General features: G+C 38.8%; 1 protein-coding gene, 1 non-coding gene and 1 pseudogene across 35 annotated transcripts in view; all 3 read right to left on the bottom strand.

The window, feature by feature from the left end:
- The window catches only part of PBRM1 (polybromo 1), a 121,110-nt gene that overhangs the window by 32,429 nt on the left and 65,520 nt on the right, over window positions 1-23,161 (bottom strand). For 27 of the 34 annotated variants that reach the window (XM_072785945.1, XM_072785950.1, XM_072785936.1 and 24 more), the window contains 5 exons: window positions 20,348-20,559; window positions 7,738-7,923; window positions 6,725-6,882; window positions 5,824-6,087; window positions 1,593-1,738 (listed from right to left, as the gene is read on the bottom strand). In XM_072785945.1, the coding sequence (XP_072642046.1) occupies window positions 1,593-1,738; window positions 5,824-6,087; window positions 6,725-6,882; window positions 7,738-7,923; window positions 20,348-20,559 (966 nt within the window). The remainder of the gene's footprint in view (window positions 1-1,592; window positions 1,739-5,823; window positions 6,088-6,724; window positions 6,883-7,737; window positions 7,924-20,347; window positions 20,560-23,161) is intronic. The other 7 variants (XM_072785967.1, XM_072785938.1, XM_072785959.1 and 4 more) reach the window with 1 other exon arrangement.
- On the bottom strand, window positions 1,881-2,020 carry LOC140611493 (U4 spliceosomal RNA). The gene has a single exon (XR_012012646.1). It is a non-coding gene; the product is annotated as a U4 spliceosomal RNA (small nuclear RNA).
- Window positions 15,505-20,341, bottom strand: LOC140610200 (protein CREG1 pseudogene; annotated as a pseudogene).

Below are 23,161 nucleotides of genomic sequence, written 5' to 3'. Positions count from 1 at the left end.
TTCCTGCCATGTCTCTTCCTGGGGAGTCTATTTCTATTTCTTCTTCTGCCTCTCCCCTAACTTGGGCTTGCTTTCTCTCAAGTAAATAAAATCTTAAAAATGAATGAATGAATGAATGAAAGGAAGAAAGAAAGAAAAGAAAAAAGAAAAGAAAAAGAAAGAATCCAATGGTACTCCCTTTAATTCAGTAAAAGCCCAAGTACCAACAATGGTCTCTAAGGTCCACAAGAGTTGCACCATATGCTGTGAACCCTCATCTTCTATCTAATTCAATGCACTGTTCACTCCTCCTGTAACAAACTCTCCAGATCTGGACAGGCCTGGCACACTTCTCTCTCAGGTCTTCATACTGGCTGTTTTGCTTCCTAGGAAGGTTTCCCCCTGGATATTCACATTACTCACTCCCTTAGTTTCTTCAAGTGTTAGCTCAACTATCAGTTCTCAGGTCTAGATACACCACCCTATTTAAACTTCTGCATCTCTTCAACTTTGACCATGGCACTCCTAATTCCCTAGTCTTTTCTATTTTTTCCACAGCACATATCACAACTTAATGTACTGTACTCTTTTTTTTTATTCACAATGTTTATTGTCTTCCCACTAGAACAAAGATCCACAGTATTAAGGCTATTTGTCTGTTTTATTCACCAAGGTATCCTTATAGCTTAGCAAATACGAAGTTTATAACAAATGATTATTGAATGAAGAGAAAATAGAATGAGGAAACTGGAGTTCAGAGAAGTCAATCATTTGCCTAAGGATATGCAGCCAGCAGGGCTGGAACTCATACCAAGACCCACTACTCATAACTACTATCCACTACTGCCCAGTCTTGTACCTGACTCTGTCTTTGCTGTTTTGTGCCATGTAACCAAACTTTCACTCACTTACTTGTTCAATAAATGTCTGAGCCTTTACTATGTTTCATGCATCGTGCTTAGAGCATGGAATACAAAGGCAAGCAAAAAGCAAAAAATTCCCCTATTCTTAGGGAATTTGCAGTCTGGTATGGAAACCCAAAGTAAAATAACCTGGCATGTGCTCTGAAAGTAATGGGGAGACCTAATCCAGTCTGCAGGGGACAGGAAAGGATTCCTTAAGGAAGAGCTATCTAAGTTTAAGCTAAGAGTTCATCATGTGAGGGGGGCAGGGAGATTTCTGGGATGACAATTCAGTAAATGGCAGGAGAAGAAAAGAAAAATTCATGGGGAGGATTTAAAGAAGGAAGTGTGGGGGATCCCTGAGTGGCTCAGCGGTTTAGTGCCTGCCTTTGGCCCAGGGCCCGGTCCTGGAGTCCCGGGATCGAGTTCCGCGTCGGGCTCCCGGCATGGAGCCTGCTTCTCCCTCCTCCTGTGTCTCTGCCTCTCTCTCTCTCTCTCTGTCTATCATAAATAAATAAATCTTTAAAAAAAATAAAGAAGGAAGTGTGGCTAGAGACAAAAGCAGGACAAGCAGGTGTGAGGAAGCTGGGGAAGTTACAGGATCATAGGGGAATGATGACAACTTTTGACTTCATCCTCAAGAGTGATGAATTTCTACCCCCTCCAAATCATCAGCCCCAACTGCATCCTCCCTGATTCAGTAACACCCACCTGCCCACTCGAGGGCGCACCAGGCCATGGGATTTGATGAAGACACAGTCGCCAACCTTTAGCCACATGTCATTGTAACGGAGTTGCTCAAAGTAGTGGCAACCTGGTTCACCGTTTGACATTTCCACAGGGACATCTTCTTTCTCCTGTGGTAAAGGAAACTGGTTGAAGATAGACAGCTGACGATCAAGGAGGAGACAGAGAAAGTTAAGAAAGAAAAGCTGACTTTCCATATTAACTTAAAAGAAAAAAATAACTATAAGTAGATGTTTTGATGAAGATTGGAAGCCTAAAGATTGGGGTTCTGAAATCAAACTGAGTCTTCTTAAATACTGCATTTATTTTAAATTTCTACTTATGTTTCAATTAGCAAATAATCGTGCCTCAGATAAATCTCATTGGCTACGATACTGCCACTGTACAACGCTTCTGCTTAAGTTTCATAAAATGTTACTCCAAGGTCCTTTTATCCCTTTGCCCAATCCCCCCCATTCCCATAGCCTTCAGCAAAAAAAGTACCACACAGAATGGATCAGCATTCAAGAGCAGTCTCACTCATACACTGCTATGGAGCATAAAGAGCAAATTCTGCACGAGCTTCCTCTTCACTACATTTATTGAGCTCTCAATTTTTTTAAAAAAAAGATTTTATTTATTTATTCATGAAAGACAAAGGGGGGGGGGAGAGAGAGGCAGAGACACAGATGGAGGGAGAAGCAGGCTCCCTGCAAGGAGCCCATTGTGGGACTTGATCCCAGATCCCCGGATCAGGCCCTGGGCCAAAGGCACACACTCAACTGCTGAGCCACCCAGGTGTCCCAAACTCTCAATTTTTTTCCCCCCAAACTCTCAATTTTTTAACATTAACAACTAATGGTTTTAAATTATCATTAATAAAAATAAAGTTATCATTTTTATTTATTCTGGGATGGAAAAGTATAGCCTCTGTGATATAAACACATACACTCTGTTTCTAAATAAATAACAAGCTCTGTCACCTACTGGCTGCTGTGATGCTGGGCTAATTACTTGACCTGTTAGGTCACCTATAAAACAAAGGCAGCGTACCCAACATATGGGGCTGTTAGGAAGATTCAATGACATACTCCACATCAAGTATGCAGAACAATGTCTGACTTAGGAAAAGCCTTGAATGCACATTCATTATTGTGGTTTTATAGTTTTGGCAAAAAATAGAAAATGAAAAGGGTAGCCTGGATAGCTCAGTGAAGCGTCTGACTTCAGCTCAGGCCATGATCTCAGGATCCTGGGATGGAGCCTTGCATTGCCCTCTGTGCTCAGCGGGGAGTCTGCTTCTCCTTCCTCTCTGCCACTCCCCTGGCTCATGCTCTGTCTCTCTCTGTCTCTCTCTCTCTCTCTCTCTCAAACAAATAAATAAAATCTTAAAACAAGAAAAAGAAAAAAGGACAGTTCTGATCTGATGCAGAGAATAGGCAAAGCATGAGGTGTTTTAAACATACTAATTCCAAAACATATAAAAGCTGAGGAAACTCCAGAACCCCAACATTTTCTACTGCATCTCCTTGAGAGTATCTGAACTTCAAACTGAAAAAAAGAAAAATATCCTTCAGAAGGTCCAAACAATTTGTTTTGATCTTTATGACTTCAGATGTGATATATAAATGGTTCTTCTGGAAAATCCTGAAGAATGCATGAGGTCACACATATAATGGGTGAGGGGAAATCTATAGGAATGGGAGCTATAAAGTAGCCCCAAAATTAAGAATAACTTTCTCTTTTGGAAATGGGTTGGTTGTGTTCTGAAGGTTTTTTTTTTTTTTTTAAAGTAACCTCTCTGCCCAAAATGTGGCTGGAACTCACAACCCCAAGAATGAGAGCTGCATGCTCTACCTGCTGAAGGTATTCTTTTAAAAAGTTCCAGGAATGACTTGTTTCGGTCAGGCAGTATTAAAATAAAGACAGGAGACAAAAGGAAAAAAATTGCATGCACATAGAGGACCTTGGAGTCTTATGAATTCTAATAAGAAATGTGGGTTAATTCCCATGTTGGCTTCCATTGGTATTTCTTATTCTTTCAAAATTAACATCTCTATAACTCCCAAACATACTAGTAAAGTGTAAAGAAGATCACGTTTTCCTCAGCTCCCTTTCTCTTGTAACACTGTTAGGACAGTAAAATGGATTTCTTTTCTAAGACACTAAGAAGTCTATTTTTTCCAAGTTTTGTTTTGTTTTTTAAGATTTTATTTATTTGAGAGAGAGCACAAGCAAGAGAATACAAGCGGGGGAGTAGCAAAGGGAGAGGGAGAAGCAGGCTCCCCGCTGAGCAGGGAGCCCAATGTGGAGCTTGATCCCAAGACCCCAAGATCATGACCTGAGCCAAAGGCAGAGGCTTAACCAACTGAGCCACCCAGGTGCCCTCATTTTGTCAAATTCTGAAAACAATTTATCCAAATCTTTTACATCCTTGAGTGGCCGGTTTCTCGTCCCATAGGTTCCAAGTATTCCTTTTAAGGTTATTTCTCAATGTATTTTGTTGTTAAGGTGAATCAGGTATTTTCTTCTATATGATTATCCTAACAGTTGATAAAATATATTCAACATGATAGTCAACGTTTTCATTTTACTTTCAAGAGTCCTGTGAATTATAGTTTGGTTTATATAAAAAAGCTACTGGGTGTCTGGGTGGCTGAGGTGATTGAGCGTCTGCCTTCGGCTCTGGTCATGATCCGAGGGCCCTGGAACTGAGCCCCACATTGGGCTCCCTGCTTAGTGGGGAGCCTGCTTCTCCCTCTCCTAACTGCTTGTACTCTCTTTTGCTGTCTCTCTCTGTTTCAAATAAATCAATAAATAAATCTTACAAAAAAAAAGTTATTGACTCGTATATGGATTTTGAAATTCCTTTGTTGAATCCTGTTTTTCAAAACTTTAGTTAAGTGCTCCCCTATGATCTTTATGATTGCCACTTTATTGTCAATATTTTGCTATTTTGGTCTGCATTGGCTACTTTTGGAAAAATATAGGTAACCGTAGAGCAAGCAGGCTTTAGGCATAAGAAACAAATATAACTTAAAAAAAATCACTTTGAGGAAATACCATCTAAAGACTTAAATACAGTTGCTGTACTTTATCAAATAATCTCTCCTTTGATCTATTAATATAATGATGTATATTACTGAATTTTCCTCATTCTGACCAATCCTTGCATTTCTAGAATGAACTCTTACCTACTTGGTCATATTATTCTTAAATAACTAATTTGATTTCACTTATAAATAAAAAACCATTTTCTCCAAGTATTTTTTGCATCAAAATTCGTAAGTTAGATTGAACTGTACCTTTTCTGTTTTATTTTGTCAGGCTTTGGAATTAGGATCATCCTAGTTTTGTTGTAAAATAAACTGGGAAGTTTTCTTTGTTCTCCATGCTTTGAAATAATTTAAACAGTATTATAATTATAGGTCTCTTAAAAGGGTTAAAAGAATGGAATTTGAGTACTCTGTGATTAGCTCTCAAGGCATTAAAAAATTTTTTTTGATGTTGTCCACTTCGTTACATCTCTTCTGGATTCTTCAGTAATTTACAGTGTCCTAGAAAATTATTCATTTTATTCAGGCTTTCAAATTTACTAACAGAAATGTAAATTCTTCAAATTTCTTCTACATGTGTACGTCTGAACTTAATTGCCTTATTTTTTTATTAGGATAGTTGGTAGTTTATCTCATTGGACATGTCAAGAATTAGCACTTGGAGAATTTAAATTTTAAGAATTAAAGTTTTTTAAGAATAAAAAGTTAAAGAATTAAAAATTACTTTTAAATTCTACTGTAGTTTTCTAAGCCTTAATTTCTGTCCTTCTTATATAATTCCCTTCTTTCTGTTTGGCTAAGGTTTTTTGTTGTTGTACTTTTTCATTCTGAATTTGAATGCTTTATTCACTTATTTTCTGGAATAGGTTTTTTTTTTTTTGGAATAGGTTTTTAAAAAAAAATTTTTTTTTAAAGATTTTATGTATTTATTTGAGAAAGAGAGCATAAACAGGGGAAAAGGGGAGAGGGAGAGGGAGAAGTAGGCTCCTTGCTGAGCAGGGAGCCCCATGCAGGGCTCGATCCCAGAACCCCAGGATCATGACCTAAGCCAAAGGGAGATGTTTAACTGAATGAGCCACCCAGGCTCAGTGCCTTGGAATAGGCCTTGGAACAGGTATTTTGAAATGTAAAATTCTTTTGTGTGGCTTCTAGCTACCTACCTTTTCCAAGTTATAACTGTCTTCAGTTCGACTGTCTTCTGAGTTGTCTGTGTTCTTCTCATCATCCCCTTTATCTGCATTTGCAAATACAGAGGCCACTCGGACCACAGGCAAGGGCACATCCCGAGGGACAAACCTAACGGAGCTAATGGGCATGGTCCACAGTTTAATTTTCTTAAAAGATTTGGTTTTGGCAGAATACCGTGATTCACAGACAAAAACATCCTCATCTCGAAAGTTTTCTGGGCATAATTTAAAGTATTCCTGGGAGATATAAGAATAAGATTATTAGTTAGGTGCATTTTCTGAAAACCAGTTAACCAAAAAAACCAAAACCACACGTCAATCAAGCAAACGAACAAAAATAAACCGTTAAGACTTTCTGATAGTTAACAACAAATAGTAAATGGTTAGAGATGTACAAGCATTTCCCTGCTACAGAATGGCTTATTAAATACATATATCCTTTAGCTTACTAACTGCCCTTTTGAAAATATATTAGCATTTCATACAGCTTTATAATGTTCCTAAAAGCTTTGGATAGGGCTCAATGTGCCTGTATCAGATAGATACACAAAGTATACTTTGTTACCTAAAAAGCACACTGATAATTTTAAATGATCTTTCAGAAAATGTCATTCTCAAAAATTAGCCTGGCAATATAAAAAATTTTAAGCTAACCGCATATAGTTATATAGTGTAGGCAGCCAATGGTGGTCTTTCATCATCATGATCAGATTAATTTCTTCCCAAATCTTTACACACAGCTATATAGATACAGCTTAAAAAATTTTTTTGAAGATTTTTACAGAGCACCTAATTTGTAAATATTATTATTTTTTGTTTGAAAATGTTATTTTCATGGAATGATTTGTACTTTGGGGAATAATGAGTTTCTTACCTTGACAAACATGACCACACATTTTCCTAGAATTTTACTAACAGGAACTTTATTGTAATAGTCACTCTTAAAAACTTCTTTTTCTAGAAATTTTCGTGTAGCCAGATGGAATGTTTCATTTGGCCGATAAAACCAACAGCCATACAACCATTTTTCACCTCAAAAACAAAAAGGGGGAGAGAGGGAATTACCATTAATAGAAATCACACATTCTTTGCAAAATGAGCAAATTCTCCATCCATTCTGCCATGGCCTGAACATAATAACAATGTGCTTTTTAGGCCACAGTTTCTTAAAATATTTATCTTAAAGAAATGATACTTTAAAGTAATGAAGAATGATGAGGTCTAAAAAAAATACAACTTTCCCCCTCATATTAAAAGATGTATAATATACATGATGAATAAGGTGGTGATACCTGCCCTACTCTGTTGTGGACAGGATACACACTCAGGGAAAGGAATACAAAGGTATTTCATGAGAAGCAGCTGAGGGAACTGGACTGCCTGAATCATATCTCTGCTCTGGCTTCATTAACTCCTATTTGTTCTCCATGTTCTAAATTAAAGGCAACTTTTCTAGGACGCCTTTTTGAAATCAAATTCTAAGTCAAGGTCCATATCACACTATAATAATTTCCTTTTCATTTGTGATTTGTACCAGAGTGGTATTGCCAGAGGCAAAACATGAGTCCTTAGTTCCTGTGAGGCTCTGCCATCCTACAGTTTGGTTTACTGTGTGTTTTAAAGAAATACCCATTGAGTGAATGAATCTCAACCTCACTTCAGGAAGTTGTGCCTTTGACTCAACTGTGCCACTCACTGGCCCAAGAGTGCTAGATCCTATGTTTTTCATATAGAGGTTGCTAGGTTCTCTTTACCAATAATACACTGTAGAACAACTATTGTTGCAAGGAATAAAATGTCTGAGTTACAATTTTTTTCCCTGAGGACCGAGGAGGAGTAAAACAGTCACATGTCACCAGCGTGCCCTTTGATTGAAAACCAACTTACCAGCAGAATCTTCCCACAGCCTCTCAATGCAGACTATGTGTGGTTGCAGGCTGGCTTCTGCGGGCTCCACATACACGTAGTCTCCAACGTGGTACATGCTGTTCTTAAAGCTGCAGTCCTGGCTGTATGTGCGATGTAAGCCGGAGAGGCCTGTGGTGCCTGAGGAGTCTTCACTCTTTTCAGCTTCTTCGGTGAAAAAGACAAAAAGGCTCCCATTAAAGAGATATGGCAATCAGATGTAGGATTCAAACAACAGGGCAGCCCCGGTGGCTCAGCGGTTTAGTGCCGCCTTAAGTCCAGGGTGTGATCCTGGAGTTCCGGGATCGAGTCCCATGTCGGGCTCCCTGCATGGAGCCTGTTTCTCCCTCTGCCTCTCTCTCTCTGTCTCTCATGAATAAATAAATAAAATCTTAAAAAAAAAAAAAAGGATTCAAACAACACATACTAATATATTTCATTCTTTTCTAGACCTTCAAGGGCGAGATTCAGGACAAATAGCAGGATATCTGTATTCCCGAGAGCCTCTACTCAAAATTGCCTTTTTGAGTTACAACCAACCGCCCTCATTTAAATAAATACATAAATAAACAAAGGGTCTACACAATAAAAATAACCACGTTAATAATATATGCTCAATGCAGTCATTCCTGATGATAAACAAAGGTATAAAGAAGAAAACAGATTACCTGTAAAATCATGGAAATAATCTCATATATACTTCCTCTCCATCTTAAAGTCTCTAAATTTTTTTTTACCCTAACAGTTATTATATGGGTATGTCAAAATTAATGGAATCTTAGAATTAAGGAAATAGAGAACATGCGTATCATACAATATAATGTAAACTATATATATCTACACTAAAGATACACTGAAGAGGGGTGCCTGGGCAGCTCAGTCAGAAAAGCATGTGACTTCTGATCTTGGGGTTGGGAGTTTGAGCCCCATGTTGGGGATAGAGAGTACTTAAAATACACAAGTAAGAAATAATAATAAAAAAAGATACACTGAACAGTCCCCCTGAGATTAATGCTTTTCAACAAGACATTTTTTTAAAAGATTTATTTGTTCATGAGAGACACAGAGAGAGAGAGACAGACACGCGCAGACACAGGCAGAGGGAGAACAGGCTCCTTGCAGAGAGCTCAATGCAGGACTTGATCCTGGATCCCGGGATCATGCCCGAGCTGAAGGCAGACGCTTAACCACTGAGCCACCCAGGCATCCCTACAAGCCTTATTTTTGTTAAATAATACTTTTTAATGGTTCCTATATAAGCTATCATTTGCAAATACCATAGGGTTTTTTTAGATTTTATTTTTTTTAAATAAGATATATATATATTTTTAATTTTTTAAATTTATTTATGATAGTCACACAGAGAGAGAGAGAGAGAGAGAGAGGCAGAGACACAGGCAGAGGGAGAAGTAGGCTCCATGCACCGGGAGCCCGACGTGGGATTCGATCCTGGGTCTTCAGGATCACACCCTGGGCCAAAGGCAGGCGCCAAACCGCTGCGCCACCCAGGGATCCCTAGATTTTATTTTTGAGTAATCTCCACTCAAGGTGAGCTCAAACACACAACCCTAAGATCAAGAGTCGCATGCTCCACCAAATGAGCCAGTCAGGCACCAAAGGGTTTTGTGTTTTGTTTTTGTTTTTTTGTGTTTTTTTGTTTTTTAATGAGGATAAAGCATTGCTCACATCTTTATTTCCTTATGATAATTTCCCATAAATCCAACAGCTAGAAATATTTTTAATTTTAATTTTATTTTTTAATTTTTATTTATTTATGATAGTCACACACACAGAGAGAGAGAGAGAGAGAGAGAGAGAGAGGCAGAGACACAGGCAGAGGGAGAAGTAGGCTCCATGCACCAGGAGCCTGACGTGGGATTCGATCCCGGGTCTCCAGGATCGCGCCCTGGGCCAAAGGCAGGCGCTAAACCACTGCGCCACCCAGGGATCCCTATTTTTAATTTTTAAATGTATTTTCAAACCAACTCCTAAAAATCCATACCATTTTAAGTCCTTCACTGTGTGGCTACAAGGGTCTGTTTCACCATACGTGCTCCAACACCCCTATTATAATTTGCTTAAATGATTTTATTTATTTGTGAGAGAATGAGGGAGAAAGAGAGAGCACAAGGGGGGGAGGGAGGAGTGAGAAAGAGCACAAGGGGGGGAGGGAGAAGTGAGAAAGAGAGAGCACAAGGGGGGGAGGGAGTGGGGGAGAGGGAGCAAATTCTTTGCTGAGCAGGGAGCCCAACATGGGTTCTATCCCAGGATCCTGGGGTCATGACACAAGCTGAAGGCGGATGCTTAACCGACTGAGCCACCTAGGTGCCCCACATCATTTTTTAAAAAGTTTTGCCAATTTTGGAGGAAAATGTTACCAGTATTTGATTTGTCAAATGAATCCCTGTAAGATACATAAGTCACAAGGTTCTTGAGCAGGACCATATACCAGCAGGAACACTGCCAAATGAATGGAAAGGGGTAGAGACAGTACACAATGAAAGATTGTTAAACCCCTCAAAATTCTAGAGAGAGGAAACAGGCTGATAAAACTCAGCTGTAGCCAAGTGCTACCTTTCATGAAAAAGGATGATGTAGAGGGTAGAGTGCTGAGCCACAGAGGACTCTTTCTAGGACTTGGAATCTAACGACTCTGAACAGGTGGACTTAAAGACTGCTTAGAACTAATGACCCTTTCCTCTCCATTTCTCCATTTCTGAATGAGAATATCTCTCACTATTCCATGCATGTGCCATCACTATATTATAGGAGCAGAAAACTTGTTTTTCGGTTTCAAAGATCCACAAATGCAGAGGAACAGTGTCCCAGGAGGGATCATACCCAGAGCCTCACTCATATACACCCAATTAAATGATTCAAATAAGATCTGGGACTTTTGAGCTCATAAAGGAGATATTGCTTGGATGAGATTTTGATACCTGGAAAATGGGTGTTAACTGCAACAAATATACTTTTAAAAATGGGAGGGTGATTTTGGAATTGGGAAGGAACAGAGACTGGAAGAATTTTGAGGAGGAGAGAAAAAGCCTCCACTGCCTTGAATAGACTGTGGGAGAGAGGCAGACATTAAAGACTTGGCAGCAGAAGGCACAGGTGGAAATGAAAATGCTACTGGAAAGCAGATCCTTGTTATACCATGGCAGAAAGTTTGGCAGAACTGTGCTTTGCAATCACTTGGATTCTGGGCCTCTTGGGTGGATCTTTTGATTATCTCTCTCCTTCTTTGTTGTACTGCCTTGAGATTTCTTCATCTTCTAATCTTTCTCTAAGTGTTTCCTTTCTGCTATCATTAAAAAATTTTTAAACTGAATCAATTTGACATATAACAATGTGTTAAGTTGTACAAGTTACTTTGATACATTTATATATTGTTGCCACTGTAGTGACACTTATTACAGCACATACTTACACTTACATAAGATACTGTTGTCTATATCCACTCTAGTGTGCATTAGTGTGCTATGCCTATTTACTACCCCTTACAAGTTTGAACCACTAACCACCATCCTCTTATTGCCCCACCCTACTCTATCATTTTTTTTCTAGGTTTCATTGAGATAGGATTCCCACACCATACAACTCTCCTATTTAAAACACACAATTTGATTTCTTGGTATGTTATTAATTTTTAAAAACTGGTAATACACCACATAAAATCTGCCTTTTGACCATTTTAAATAGATAAATCAGTGGCATTAATTACACTCACAATGTTGTGCGATCATAACCACAATCTACTGACAAAACTTTTTATTTCAAACAGAAACTCTGTACCCATTAAATACTAACTCACCTCTCTCCCCACCAGGCCCTGGTAACCTCTATTCTACTTTCTGTCTCAGTAAATTTGCTACTGTAGGTACCTGATATAGGTACAATCATAGATTTGTCCTTTCCTTCTGGCCTATTTCAGTTAGCATGTTTTCGAGGTTCATTAATGTTGCAGCATGTGTCACAACTTCACTACGTTTTTATGGGTGAATAACACTCCATTGTGTGCATATACTACATTTTGTTTATTCATTAGTTAACAGACACTTAAGGCTGTTTCTGCCTTTTGCCTATTGTGAATCATGCTATTATGGATATTGATATACAAGTATGTCTATGAATTCCTGCTTTCAGTTCTTTGGTTTTACATCCAGGAGTGGAACTAATGGATGATATAGTAATTCAATGTTTACCTTTTTAAGGAATTGTCAAACTATTTCCCATAATGGCTGTGCCATTTTACATTCCCACCACCAATGTATGAGGGTTCCAATTTCTCCACATCCTCAACACTTGCCTTTTTTTTTTTTTTTTCCCCTTTTGATAACAGCCATCCTGTAAAGAATGGAGTGGTATCTAACTGTAGTTTTGTTTTACATTTCCCTAATGATTAATGATGTTAAACATTTTTTGTCATCTGTTAATGATGTTAAACATTTTATGGACATCTATGACTTCTTTGTAGATAGATCTATTCAAATCCTTTGTCCGTTTCTGAATTATTATGGAACTTAAATATTCTGATGTTAGACTCTCATCAGATATATGATTTATGAATATTTTCTCATTCTGTTGGTTTGTCATATTTTCAATTTCCAAGAAACTTTCTGTTTTGTGAATGCTCAGTTTTATGGCCTCCTGTTCTTACTTTATGGATGCAATAGCTTATCAACTCTCTGAAGGTCTAATCTTAGTTTACTAGTTTTTGGTTTTTTAAAACATTTTTCTCAGTCTGCCTTTACTTTTTTGTTGTGTTCTTTATCTTACATCTTACAGGTTTTCCTTAATATTTGATCCTATTTAAGTCAATACTTGCTACTTAAAAACAAAATGCTATATTTAAAAAAAAAAAAGCTGACTTAAAGCTCTCAATTTACATTTTTTCCCTCATTGCTTGATCTACTTCTCAAGAGAAAAATTTCCTGTTTTAGAACTGTAAGCCTGACTGCCACAGGCTAGGAGCTAAAAAGTTCAAAGGGCCAGAGGTCTCACTACTAATATAAATCCTCTCATAATCTCGCTCTTCAGAATTGTACCTCTAGCCTTTCAGACTGCCGCTGTCCGTCTAGATACTTCGGGGTGAACAATCACAGGAAGGGTTCGGGAAGTGAGATGAGGTTCAACTCCTTTAAATGTAGACTTTCAACTGTTTTCAGCACCTCTATTTGCAGGAGTACTTGGTGCTCTAATCTCTGCACCACTCTAGATAGGCACGAGCCTATGTAAGGTCTTCTTCAGATGCTGGTAGGGAAGCCAGTGTTAGCAATTTACCCAAATTCTCATTGCCACCATCTCCTTTTCCATTGCTTCCCTTCTTTTTTGTCTTTTGTTTTGCTTTAAAATCCCCTTTCCATCATTTTAGAGGGGTTTTGGGATGCACTAGCAGCAGGCACCTGTACCATCTGCCTGCCACATTAAAGTAAAAGGCCTCCAAGTTCTCTTACCTTTGCTTACCTACCCTAGGATTAGTTCTAGTGTTTAATACAAAACAAGATGTGTGAGATCTTCTAGTTCATCTCAATTTCCATCATTATTAAGAAACCTCCTCTTATGGCTTAAAGACACAGATGGCTGACTAACATAGACATCCGCCATCCTACTTTCTGGAGGTTTGGTGTCTTTTAAATTTTTTTTATTTTAAAATTTAGTATTTATTTATTTTGGTTTGGTGTCTTTTTAATATTCATTAAGTGACCTGACATAGGATGATGTGAAGCAGATGACAGTTCTCTTATGGCTAGAAATAACTAGTTAGAATAAGTCTCTGGGTCCCCCTTCCTCCTCAGTCCTTCAAGTGCTGACTTCACATTGTATGGCAAAGCACTAATACTTACCTACTTCCAGTCCCAGTGCTAGGAAATATAGTCCCTGAGTTGGTGTTAAAAAAAGAAGTGTTAATAGGGTTATTCTTGGCAGCCTTAGAAAGCAGCTCTGTGCAGCAGGGTTCCTTTTCCTCCTGTCAGCAAAGGCCTGCAGCCTCCTGAGATAGGCAGAGCAATGGGAAAGGAATGAAAATTTCCTACTGTCTTTTTATGTGGCTCTGCTTTTCTACCATATGCTTTTTTTCACATATTTAAGTCACCAGAAGTATTTCCTGGTAACAAAGGATCAAACAAGGGCTGAGACCAACAGTTTTAAAAATGTCAGTTCCAAGGTTGTGTAATGGGTTCATGTATCATTGCTAATCCACCAAGAAGCAAGATAGCAGTTACTGTTAATAAGTTCCTGCTCCTCCATTAGAGCTAAAGCCGTATAGCAGTGATTCCCACAACTAAGTGTGCATCAGAACCATCTACTATAGGACTTGTTGAAACATAGACTGTTGGGTCCCATCCTCAGAGTTTCTGAATTGATAGGTCTGCAGTGGGATCAGAGAATTTGCATTTCTTTTCTTTAAGAAGGCTCCACACTCAAAGTGGGGCTAGAACTCACAGCCCTAAGATCAAGACCTGAGCTAAGATCAAGAGTCAGATGTTTAACAGAGAGAGCCATCCAGGCACCCTGAAAATGTGCATTTCTCACCAGTTCTCAAGTGATGCTGATGCTGCTTACCTAGAGGCCACATTTTGAGAACATCCTTATAGTAATTCAAGAAGCAGCTGTCACTAATTTTGTATTGCCAGGAAAAGTGTCAATAAGACTTCAAAAACCTTAATAATCCAAAATTTTGTATACAAAATTTTGTCAATAGAAACAACATGGATTGTCACAAATGTCATACCCATTACCGCACTGGCATTTTCTGTTTCCTCTTTCATTTATTTTCATCCCAATTTTTATTGTTTCCTCTACTTCAGGTGTGATTGGCTTTTTTCTCTAACTTCTTGAGGTGGAAAAATAGACTTATTTTAGATCTTTACTCCTTTCAGTATATGTGTTTAAAGCTAGAAGTTTCTTTCTATGAACTGCTTTAGATATAGCCATAAGTTTTAATACATTGTGTTTTTGTTTGAATTCAGTTCAAGATTTTTCTAACTGTCCTTGATATTTTCTTTGATTCATGGGTTAGTCAGAAGTTAACTGCTTCCTTTCCAAATATTTGGGGATTTTCCAGATTTCTGTTGCTGATTTCCAGTCTAAATCCCATTGTGTTCAGAGAGTAAACCTTGGTAGGATTTAAATCCTTTTAAATATTCTGAAACTTGTTTCATGACCTAGTATATGGTCCATCCTAGATAACGCTGCAGGTATGCTTGATAAGAACGTGTATTACTGGGTGCAGTGTTTCACTGCATGTCAAGCTGGTTGATAGTCCATGCCTTAGCTCAAAGCTGCTATAATAAACCCACCACAGAAAAGTAGCTTAAACATTCACTTCTCACAGTTCTAGAGGGTGAGAAGACCAAGACCAAGGTGCCAGCAGATCTGGTGTCTGGTGAGAGCCCACTTTCTGATTCACATACAGTAACAATCCCCTTGTGGTGGCTCCACCCCTATGACCACATGCAAACCTAATCACCTCCTCTAAAGGCCCCACCTCCAAATACCATCACACTGGAGATGAGGTTACAACATATTAATTCTGGGGGGACATAAACTTTCAGTCCTTAGCAATGCTATTCAAGTCTTTTGTACTTTTTTGCTAGTTGGTTTATCAACTGGTGAGAAGAGAGCACAGATTTTTGGTCTATCAACTGCTGAGAAAGGAGTACTGAGACTATATTAAATTGTTTCTTAAAAAAATTATTTATTTATTTATTTATTTATTTATTTATTTATTTATTTAAGACAGAGAGAGAGAGAGAGAGAGAGAGAGAGAGAGAGAGAAGCAGAGACATAGGCAGAGGGAGAAGCAGGCGCCCTGCAAGGAGCTCAATGTGGGACCCAATCCTGGATCCCGGGATCACACTCTGAGCCGAAGGCAGACGCCCAACCACTGAGCCACCTAGGCGTCCCAGGTTATTTCTCTTTTTTAATTTTTTAATTCTGTCAGTTTCTGCTTCATGTATTTGGAGGCTCCACTGTTAGGTATATATACATTCATAAATATTATGTTTCAATGTCTTGACATTTTTAATGTTATGAGATACCCCTCTTTGTCTCTAGTAACAGTTCTTCTCTTAAAGTCTATTTGATATTGATACAGCCATTCCAACTCACTACAGTTAGTATTTGCAGGTTATATCTTTCTCCCTCCTTTTCCTTTCAATTTATTTTTGTTTTGGAATCTAGAACAAGTCTCTTCAGCACAGAGTTAGATATTACTTTTAAAATTTGGCCGGCGATTTGGTTAGTCTATTTGCAATATGTAACAGTATTAATATGACTGAATTAATGTCTGCCATTTACTATTTGTTTTTTATATCTCTTATGTTTTTTGTTCTTTTTCTTCTTTACGGCCTTTCGTGTTAACAAGTATTTCTGGTGTACCACTTTAATTCCTGTGTTGGATTTTTATCGCTATTTGTTTTTAGTGGCATTACAATACACATCTTTAACTTATCACCATCTACTTTAGGTTGATACTGACTTGATTTTGTTAAATGGTACAGCTTTGCTCCAAAATAGCTCCATTCCTTTGTGCTACTACTTTCACATACTTCTTTAAACGATGATGTTGTAACTATTTGTTTAAAAAATGTAATGTTTTCTAAGAAATCAGGAGAAGAAAAGTGGAAAAAAATACAGTCTTATATTTACCATTTTCACTACCCTTCAGTCGTTCCTGTAGATTCAAGCCAACCATCTGGTGGTGTTTTCTTTTGGCCTAAAGCTCTTCCTTCAGTGTTTTTTTATAGGAAAGTTCTGCCAGCAGTGAATTCTGTTTTTGTTTATCTAAGAATGTCTTATTTCAGCTTCATTTTTGAAGGACAGTTTCACTGGATACACTGGTTCAGTTTTTATCCTTTTCAGCACTTTGAATATCATGTCACTGCTTTCTGGCCTCCATTATTTTTTATGAGCCATTATCATATTATTTTCTTGAACGTGGTAAGTTGTTTTGTTGCTTTCAAGATTTTCTCTTTCAGATGATGTATCTAGAAATGGTTCTCCTTGTGTTTTCCTGGCATTCTTACAGCTGTAAGTTAATGTTTTCTATCAAATGTGAAGTTTCCAGCCATTATGTCTTTAAGTATTTTTCTCCCTCTTCCTTTTTCTTCTGTTCTCTGAGACTCCCAATATAAGTATACTAGGATGCATGGAATGAGGGTTCGCTCCCAAGTCTGCTTAGTCAAGGGTCAGCCAATGATATAGGTGAAGATTGTCTTCAAACACCTCAAACTCATAAGGACTCACCTTCTGCTGACTGATGTGCATGTGGCTTGGGGGATACATTCAAAGTTGTAACCAACTTTCAAGTATTGCTTGTATTTTGTTTTTCATGAGGTTCTCCCATTTCCCTTGCAGAGGCATAGTTTTTCAGTCAGCTAAGAATGTGTGAGAGTTATCTCAGATCTTCTATGGCTACTTTCCAGGATATTCCTCAACCTCAATGTAATTTTGGTTAGCAAAGCTGCAGGTTTACCCCATTCATCTCTGCATTGATCACTTTTAGCTGGCAAAGACACTCATTCCATACACTCTCACCATCTTAAATGAGTACATCCTCTATGGCAGCAAAGTTGCCGGGTTCTGTGCACCTAGCCTTATGCTGATAAATTACTGTCACCAACCAGGTTCCCTTCTCTTTTCTGCATATGCCATTGCATATGATAATTTGCTTCAAATCAACTTTGTTTTCTTGTCTATGGAAAAAAAGCCCTAAGCAGATGTGATGCTAAAGACTAATATAACTCTTGGAAAATCACATATCCTAGATAGCCATCTTTATAAGAACTCAAACTTTATAAGAAATACACCTGAAATTAACATAACATTGTGTGTCAACTATGCTAAAAAAAAAAAGCTGTCTCATGAAAAGAATGATAATGATAATAACTTTATAAGAAATGACCACATTTCTTTTCTTCTCAGTAAAATAATGCTTTTAATTATTTTGAGTAACCTATTTTACCAAGTTTAATAGAAATCATTTCTTTTTCTTTCTTTTTTTTTTAAGAAAGAGTGAGGGAGGGAGAGAGTGAGAGCAAGGAGGGAAAGGGGCAGAGGTGGGAGGGAGAATTTCAAGCAGACTCTCCACTGAACCTTACATGGGGCTCAATCCTATGACCCTGAGATCATGACCTGAGCTAAGATCAAGAGTTGGACACTTAAACAACTGAGCCACCCAGGTGCCTCTAAATCATTTTTCTTAAACAGAAGCTGTTTGTTGGATTTAAAGAAAGTTCACTTTATAGTTTTTAAACATAACGACTAGTATTCAACTTCCTTCTTCCTCTCAGCCATTTAAGGATTCAGCAGCCTGGTTCCTGACACAGCTCTTTACGAGAGACCTTGTATCATCTTCTGAAATCATGTGTACAGGTAATAAAACCAGTTTCTTCTTTTCTGAAGAAATATGATTTTTTTAAAAGTCATGTTATCTGCTTCCTGATGACCTGATTTAGGTAGTAACAGCATGGAAGCTATTTAAAGATTTACAGGAGTTGAGGAAGTCTTAGGCCACTGCTGAGAGCAGCACTGCTTAAAAAGCTATTAAGTGTACTTGAACACAGGTGGTTTTGGGCCTGGCTTAAGCTGGTCCATGTCAGGTAAACTTTACTTACAAAAGAACACTGGAAATGACCAACACAAAATTCCCTGCCTGCATCCTTTTTTTTGCAAGCCATTTGGGGGCAAAATAGAAAACAAAAAACATAGAGTAACGTGTACATGTGTGTATGTGTATGTTTTGAATGGAGGACACTGATTATACCATGTTCATTTAGGTGGGAAAATCAAATTCAGGACATGTTTCATAAACTTCTTTTGTTCTAGGTAATTATTACTCTAGATTTGAAAAGTAAAAAGAGAAGTTCTTTATAAGAAATGGTTTTGCCCTATGTTGGATCAACACCCAGGCCTGTCAGACACAAATGGACTATGAGGAGGAAGCTCTATTTGTGTCTCACCATGGTCTGTCTCAGCCACATATATATGTGGGCGCATAGGCTCAGGCAGTGCAGGTGCAGCCGTGGGTGAGTGAGGCCCTCTCTCCAGCACAGTGGCTTCCAGGAATTAAAGACACATCTTTGAGTACCTTCAAATGCCAATGGGAAATCTAAATCTGGCACTGGCTCCTCTTCAAGGAGCACCGCTGGAAAACTATAAGGAAAAATACTTACAATGAAAGACATACCTCTACAAAATGGCTTCAAAATATGAAAAAACAAAAACAAAAACCAGGCAACCACATCTCCCAAGAAATACAGGAATAGTCCAACTCTATTTTGTAAAAAAGCAAGCAAGCAGCAAGCAAGCAAACAAACCAGTATGTGAAAGAAAACTCGTTAATCTGGAAGCATTCCACAGAGAAACATTAAGCCCTTCAAGTCTGTATGAGCTATCCAGGCAAAGTCATGGGTGTTGTTAAATTTGCTGCATTCTACTTCCCTAAAATGTGACACTGTAATATTGTTCAGGTGTTACTATTTTTGGCCCACCAAAGTAGTCCAGGACCCAGATGTTGGTTAATTCAACTTGGCAGAGAACCAATTACGGCTGGAAGGTCAGGTTTTCATCTCAGGGTGCTGGATGAACAGTGATTGCTTGGCAAAATCCATTTCCGTTTCATCCATCTTGTTAACAGTTCCTGACAGTATCATGGGAGCAGAGAGGGAACTTTAGGGATCAAATACGTGCTTCCTGCAGAAGTTAGGTCTATGCCAAAGACATGGTCAGCATAGCATGTGGATTCTCCTGCAGGCTGCCCACCAATTGCTGCAGTGGGCTCAGGTAGTAGTTGGGCATGCCACTACCCATGCCCAGCCCATCACTGAGCAAGAAGACACTGATCAAGGCCTAGTGGTGTACAGCCTCCTCTGCAGCCAGTGCACCCCAGTCACAGATATGTCATGAAGTGGGCCACATGCTCTGTGTCCTTGTGGAAGTGGTATCGAGGCGGTGTCCCAGTCCCTGTGATTCTGGCCTCCCCAGCCCTGCACCAGTGCCACCAGCAGCACCATTGGTGCCAGTGCTAGCAGACTGGCCATGGTGATGACTCCAGCAAGAGTTGAGAAATGATATTTCTAATAAAAGTTCCCACTGTCAAAATTTCTAAATTCTGGCAAGTGACTCAAAATAAAATTTTTGCGTTGATACAATGAAAATAAAAATTTCCTCCTAGCATTGTGGTTCAACCAAAACATCTAATCTGGCCGAGCCGATAGGATGAAAGCCATTCTGTTACATAATAGGACAGAACCTTGATGTACTCACTGCTGAGAATGCTCTCAGCTCCGGACAGGCCCTGCAGCTTTTATCTGCCAACAGTATTATGACCTGGTGAGCTCCAACATTTGTGAGTTAACTGATTATCCCTGATATACTAGCGTCATGGCTGTGCTACTCAGCACTTCCAATTTTTAACAGTCTGATGACCAAAATGATGATGGTAAAAGCATTTCTATCTCAACATGTCCATTCTGAAAGAGTCAACATTTACACAGACAGGATCCGTCCCCACAGCTAGCTAGGAGAGCCACAACTAGAACAGAATGTAATTATTTCTTCATATTTAATAAAATGAAAAGAAACCAACCTCTTTTCTCTTCTTCTCGTTTTAGTTTATCTTCTTCTAGTTCTTTTGGCAATTTTTCCTTTTTCTCTTTCTCCACATCATTATGCAAATGCTTTGTGGTGTAGCTGAGTGCTGGTGAAAGCAGGATCTCTCCATTTTTGCAGAGTTCATCACGAATTTTAATAAAAAACTGCTGTAGTTCTACTGCGTCCTCATAGATTTCAGAGTCTGTCCTATAATGGAATTAAGAGCATCCACTGATAAAAGCTACTTCTTTCACACAATTCAGTTACATGTTAAACTCTACCCAATGCTACTGTAACATGTTAACTGATAAAATGGTACTTCTGTACAGAAGGATATCTCCTTGAAAGTTTTAGAACAGAATCTGAAGTGCCGTTTTACCTCGATGAGCCTCGTGCCTACAGTTTCCTCTTCCTTAAGGCTCGTTCCCTGTGCCTCTCTGTCTCTCATGAATAAATAAATAAATTCTTAAAAAAAAAAAGAATTTAGACTGGAAGAAATTTTTTTTTTAATTTTTATTTATTTATGATAGTCACAGAGAGAGAGAGAGAGAGAGAGGCAGAGACATAGGCAGAGGGAGAAGCAGGCTCCATGCACCAGGAGCCCGATGTGGGATTTGATCCTGGGTCTCCAGGATCGCGCCCTGGGCCAAAGGCAGGCGCTAAACCGCTGCGCCACCCAGGGATCCCAGAAACTTTTCTTATTATCTCTAATCCACTGTGCTCTGAGGATGGTTTATTTATTTTAAAGACTTTATTTATTTATTCATGAGAGACACATAGAGAGAGAGAGAGAGGGGCAGAGACACAGGCAGAGGAAGAAGCAGGCTCCATGCAGGGAGCCTGACATGAGACTCAATCCCGGGTCTCCAGGATCACACCCTGGGCCGAACGAAGGCAGCGCTAAACCGCTGAGCCACCCAGGCTGCCCCCTGAGGATGGTTTAAACATAATTCTATCACTAGGAATACGAGGTTCTGAAAAATGATTCACAGAAGTAACCACAGACAAAGTCTTAGCAGCAGTTATGGACACATTCTAGTCAGAGGAGGGTGCCAGGCGTAGTAGCAAGCCCAGTTAGCCACCTGCTAATATCTTTCACTAGAGCATCAAATTTTAGTGAAGCCTCCAGAATGCTTCTCCCCATCAGCAAAGGTGAACTGGCAAACAATCTAAAAACACTGCCAATAATAACCTAAATGAATGTTTCTGGAATGGTTTTAGAAATCTTTTCAGGTTACAGAAATGCTAATACTTGTAGGAATGCAATAAAAATAAAACTGGTCAAGGGAAGAAATTATGATATTATTTTGATGCCTGTTTTCTGAACAGAGATGTCTGAAGAGTATTCACTTGGGATTAAAAGTCATTTTATAATAGCTTACAATTTTAAGTATAAAATTAAAAGTGAAAACGAACTTCTGGTAATCCCTGTTACATGAAAGGTCAGATTCATAATTCCACCAAGTCGTGTTGCTTAATAATGGAAGTTCTGCACACAGCCATTAAATATCTGACTTATCTTTCCTGTTTTATTTGAATAAAGTAATATTAAGAAGTTATTAATCTAAGAGGGTCAGTGTTGCCTGCATGCACAAGAGCAAGAACTCAAGTCAAGAAGGAAAAAGATAATAACTCTCATTCCCCTTATCGCTGGTAGAGAATGAAATAATTAAGAGTGGAGGAAGCTCTTAGTGCTTTCCTTGTCCTCGTCTTCCCAAAGGTTCCCCTCCTCTAAGGCAGTCAGAGAACTAACTAAATGCAGGAACGCTGCCAGCAGATGAGGAAAGCCAGTGGCTTACTGCTTACGTCAGTGCTATTTGTTACTGAATACTACTGGACAAATCACTGTCACCTGAATGAATTTTTCTCTGTCTCACTTTTCAGACCCCTCCTATTTCAGGGTGTGAAGTCCTTGGTGATGTTGAGTGGCAGCAGTGAGTGGGTCAGGGTGAGTGTAAAGAAGCATGAACACTGCTGGAGATCTACATAGAAATCTAGTGCTTATGGACTTCATTAAATTCATGAACTTAGGAATGCCTGGGTGGCATTTAGCGCCTGCCTTCAGCCCAGGGCATGATCCTGGAGTCCTGGATCGAGTCCTACATTGGGCTCCCTGTGTGGAGTCTGCTTCTCCCTCTGCCTATGTCTCTGCCTCTCTCATGAATAAATAAATAAAATCTTAAAAAAAAATTTAAATTCATGAACTTAGTATTTTTGAGGTGTCTATTATCATTACTGACAAAATAGATAAAATGATGGTTTATCATTCAATAAACTGATGCATCTCCACCTCAGCAGCATGCTTATGCTTAAGTACTTTAAGGTCATAACATGACCTTCACATGATAAAGATAAAAAATGGCTTCCCTTAGTTTTACAAAGCTCTGGGCAAAAGAGTGAAACTCATCACTGCCTCATAAAGAAATGCACCCTAGACTCTACCTTCTAAGCCTCAAAAGTAAATACCAATCACATCAACAATGGGAGAATGAAAAGAACTCATTTCCTACAGATACAAATCTGCTTATTTCTTAAAATAGACATTATCTATGTAAAACAAACGAAGCTGCTAATGATCTAAGAGACAAATGCACTTTTGGGAGACTCACAGAACTAACCCCAAGATGTAATGGGGGCAGGGCAGGGATGGAGGAGAGGAGTGACTTTAGATTTAAGGACTATTTAGGAAAACTGAGAACAAATATGAAGTCTAAGCTCCAGGAAAGCAGGATTTGTCTGTCTTGCCCACTGGTGTATACCAAGTACCTAGAACATGTTTATAACTGGTAGCCACTCAGTTAATACTTGT

The sequence above is a fragment of the Canis lupus genome, chromosome 19 (assembly GCF_048164855.1).
Source record: "Canis lupus baileyi chromosome 19, mCanLup2.hap1, whole genome shotgun sequence".
Taxonomy (NCBI): Eukaryota; Metazoa; Chordata; class Mammalia; order Carnivora; family Canidae; genus Canis; species Canis lupus.
This window is presented reverse-complemented; position numbering and strand designations above follow the sequence as displayed.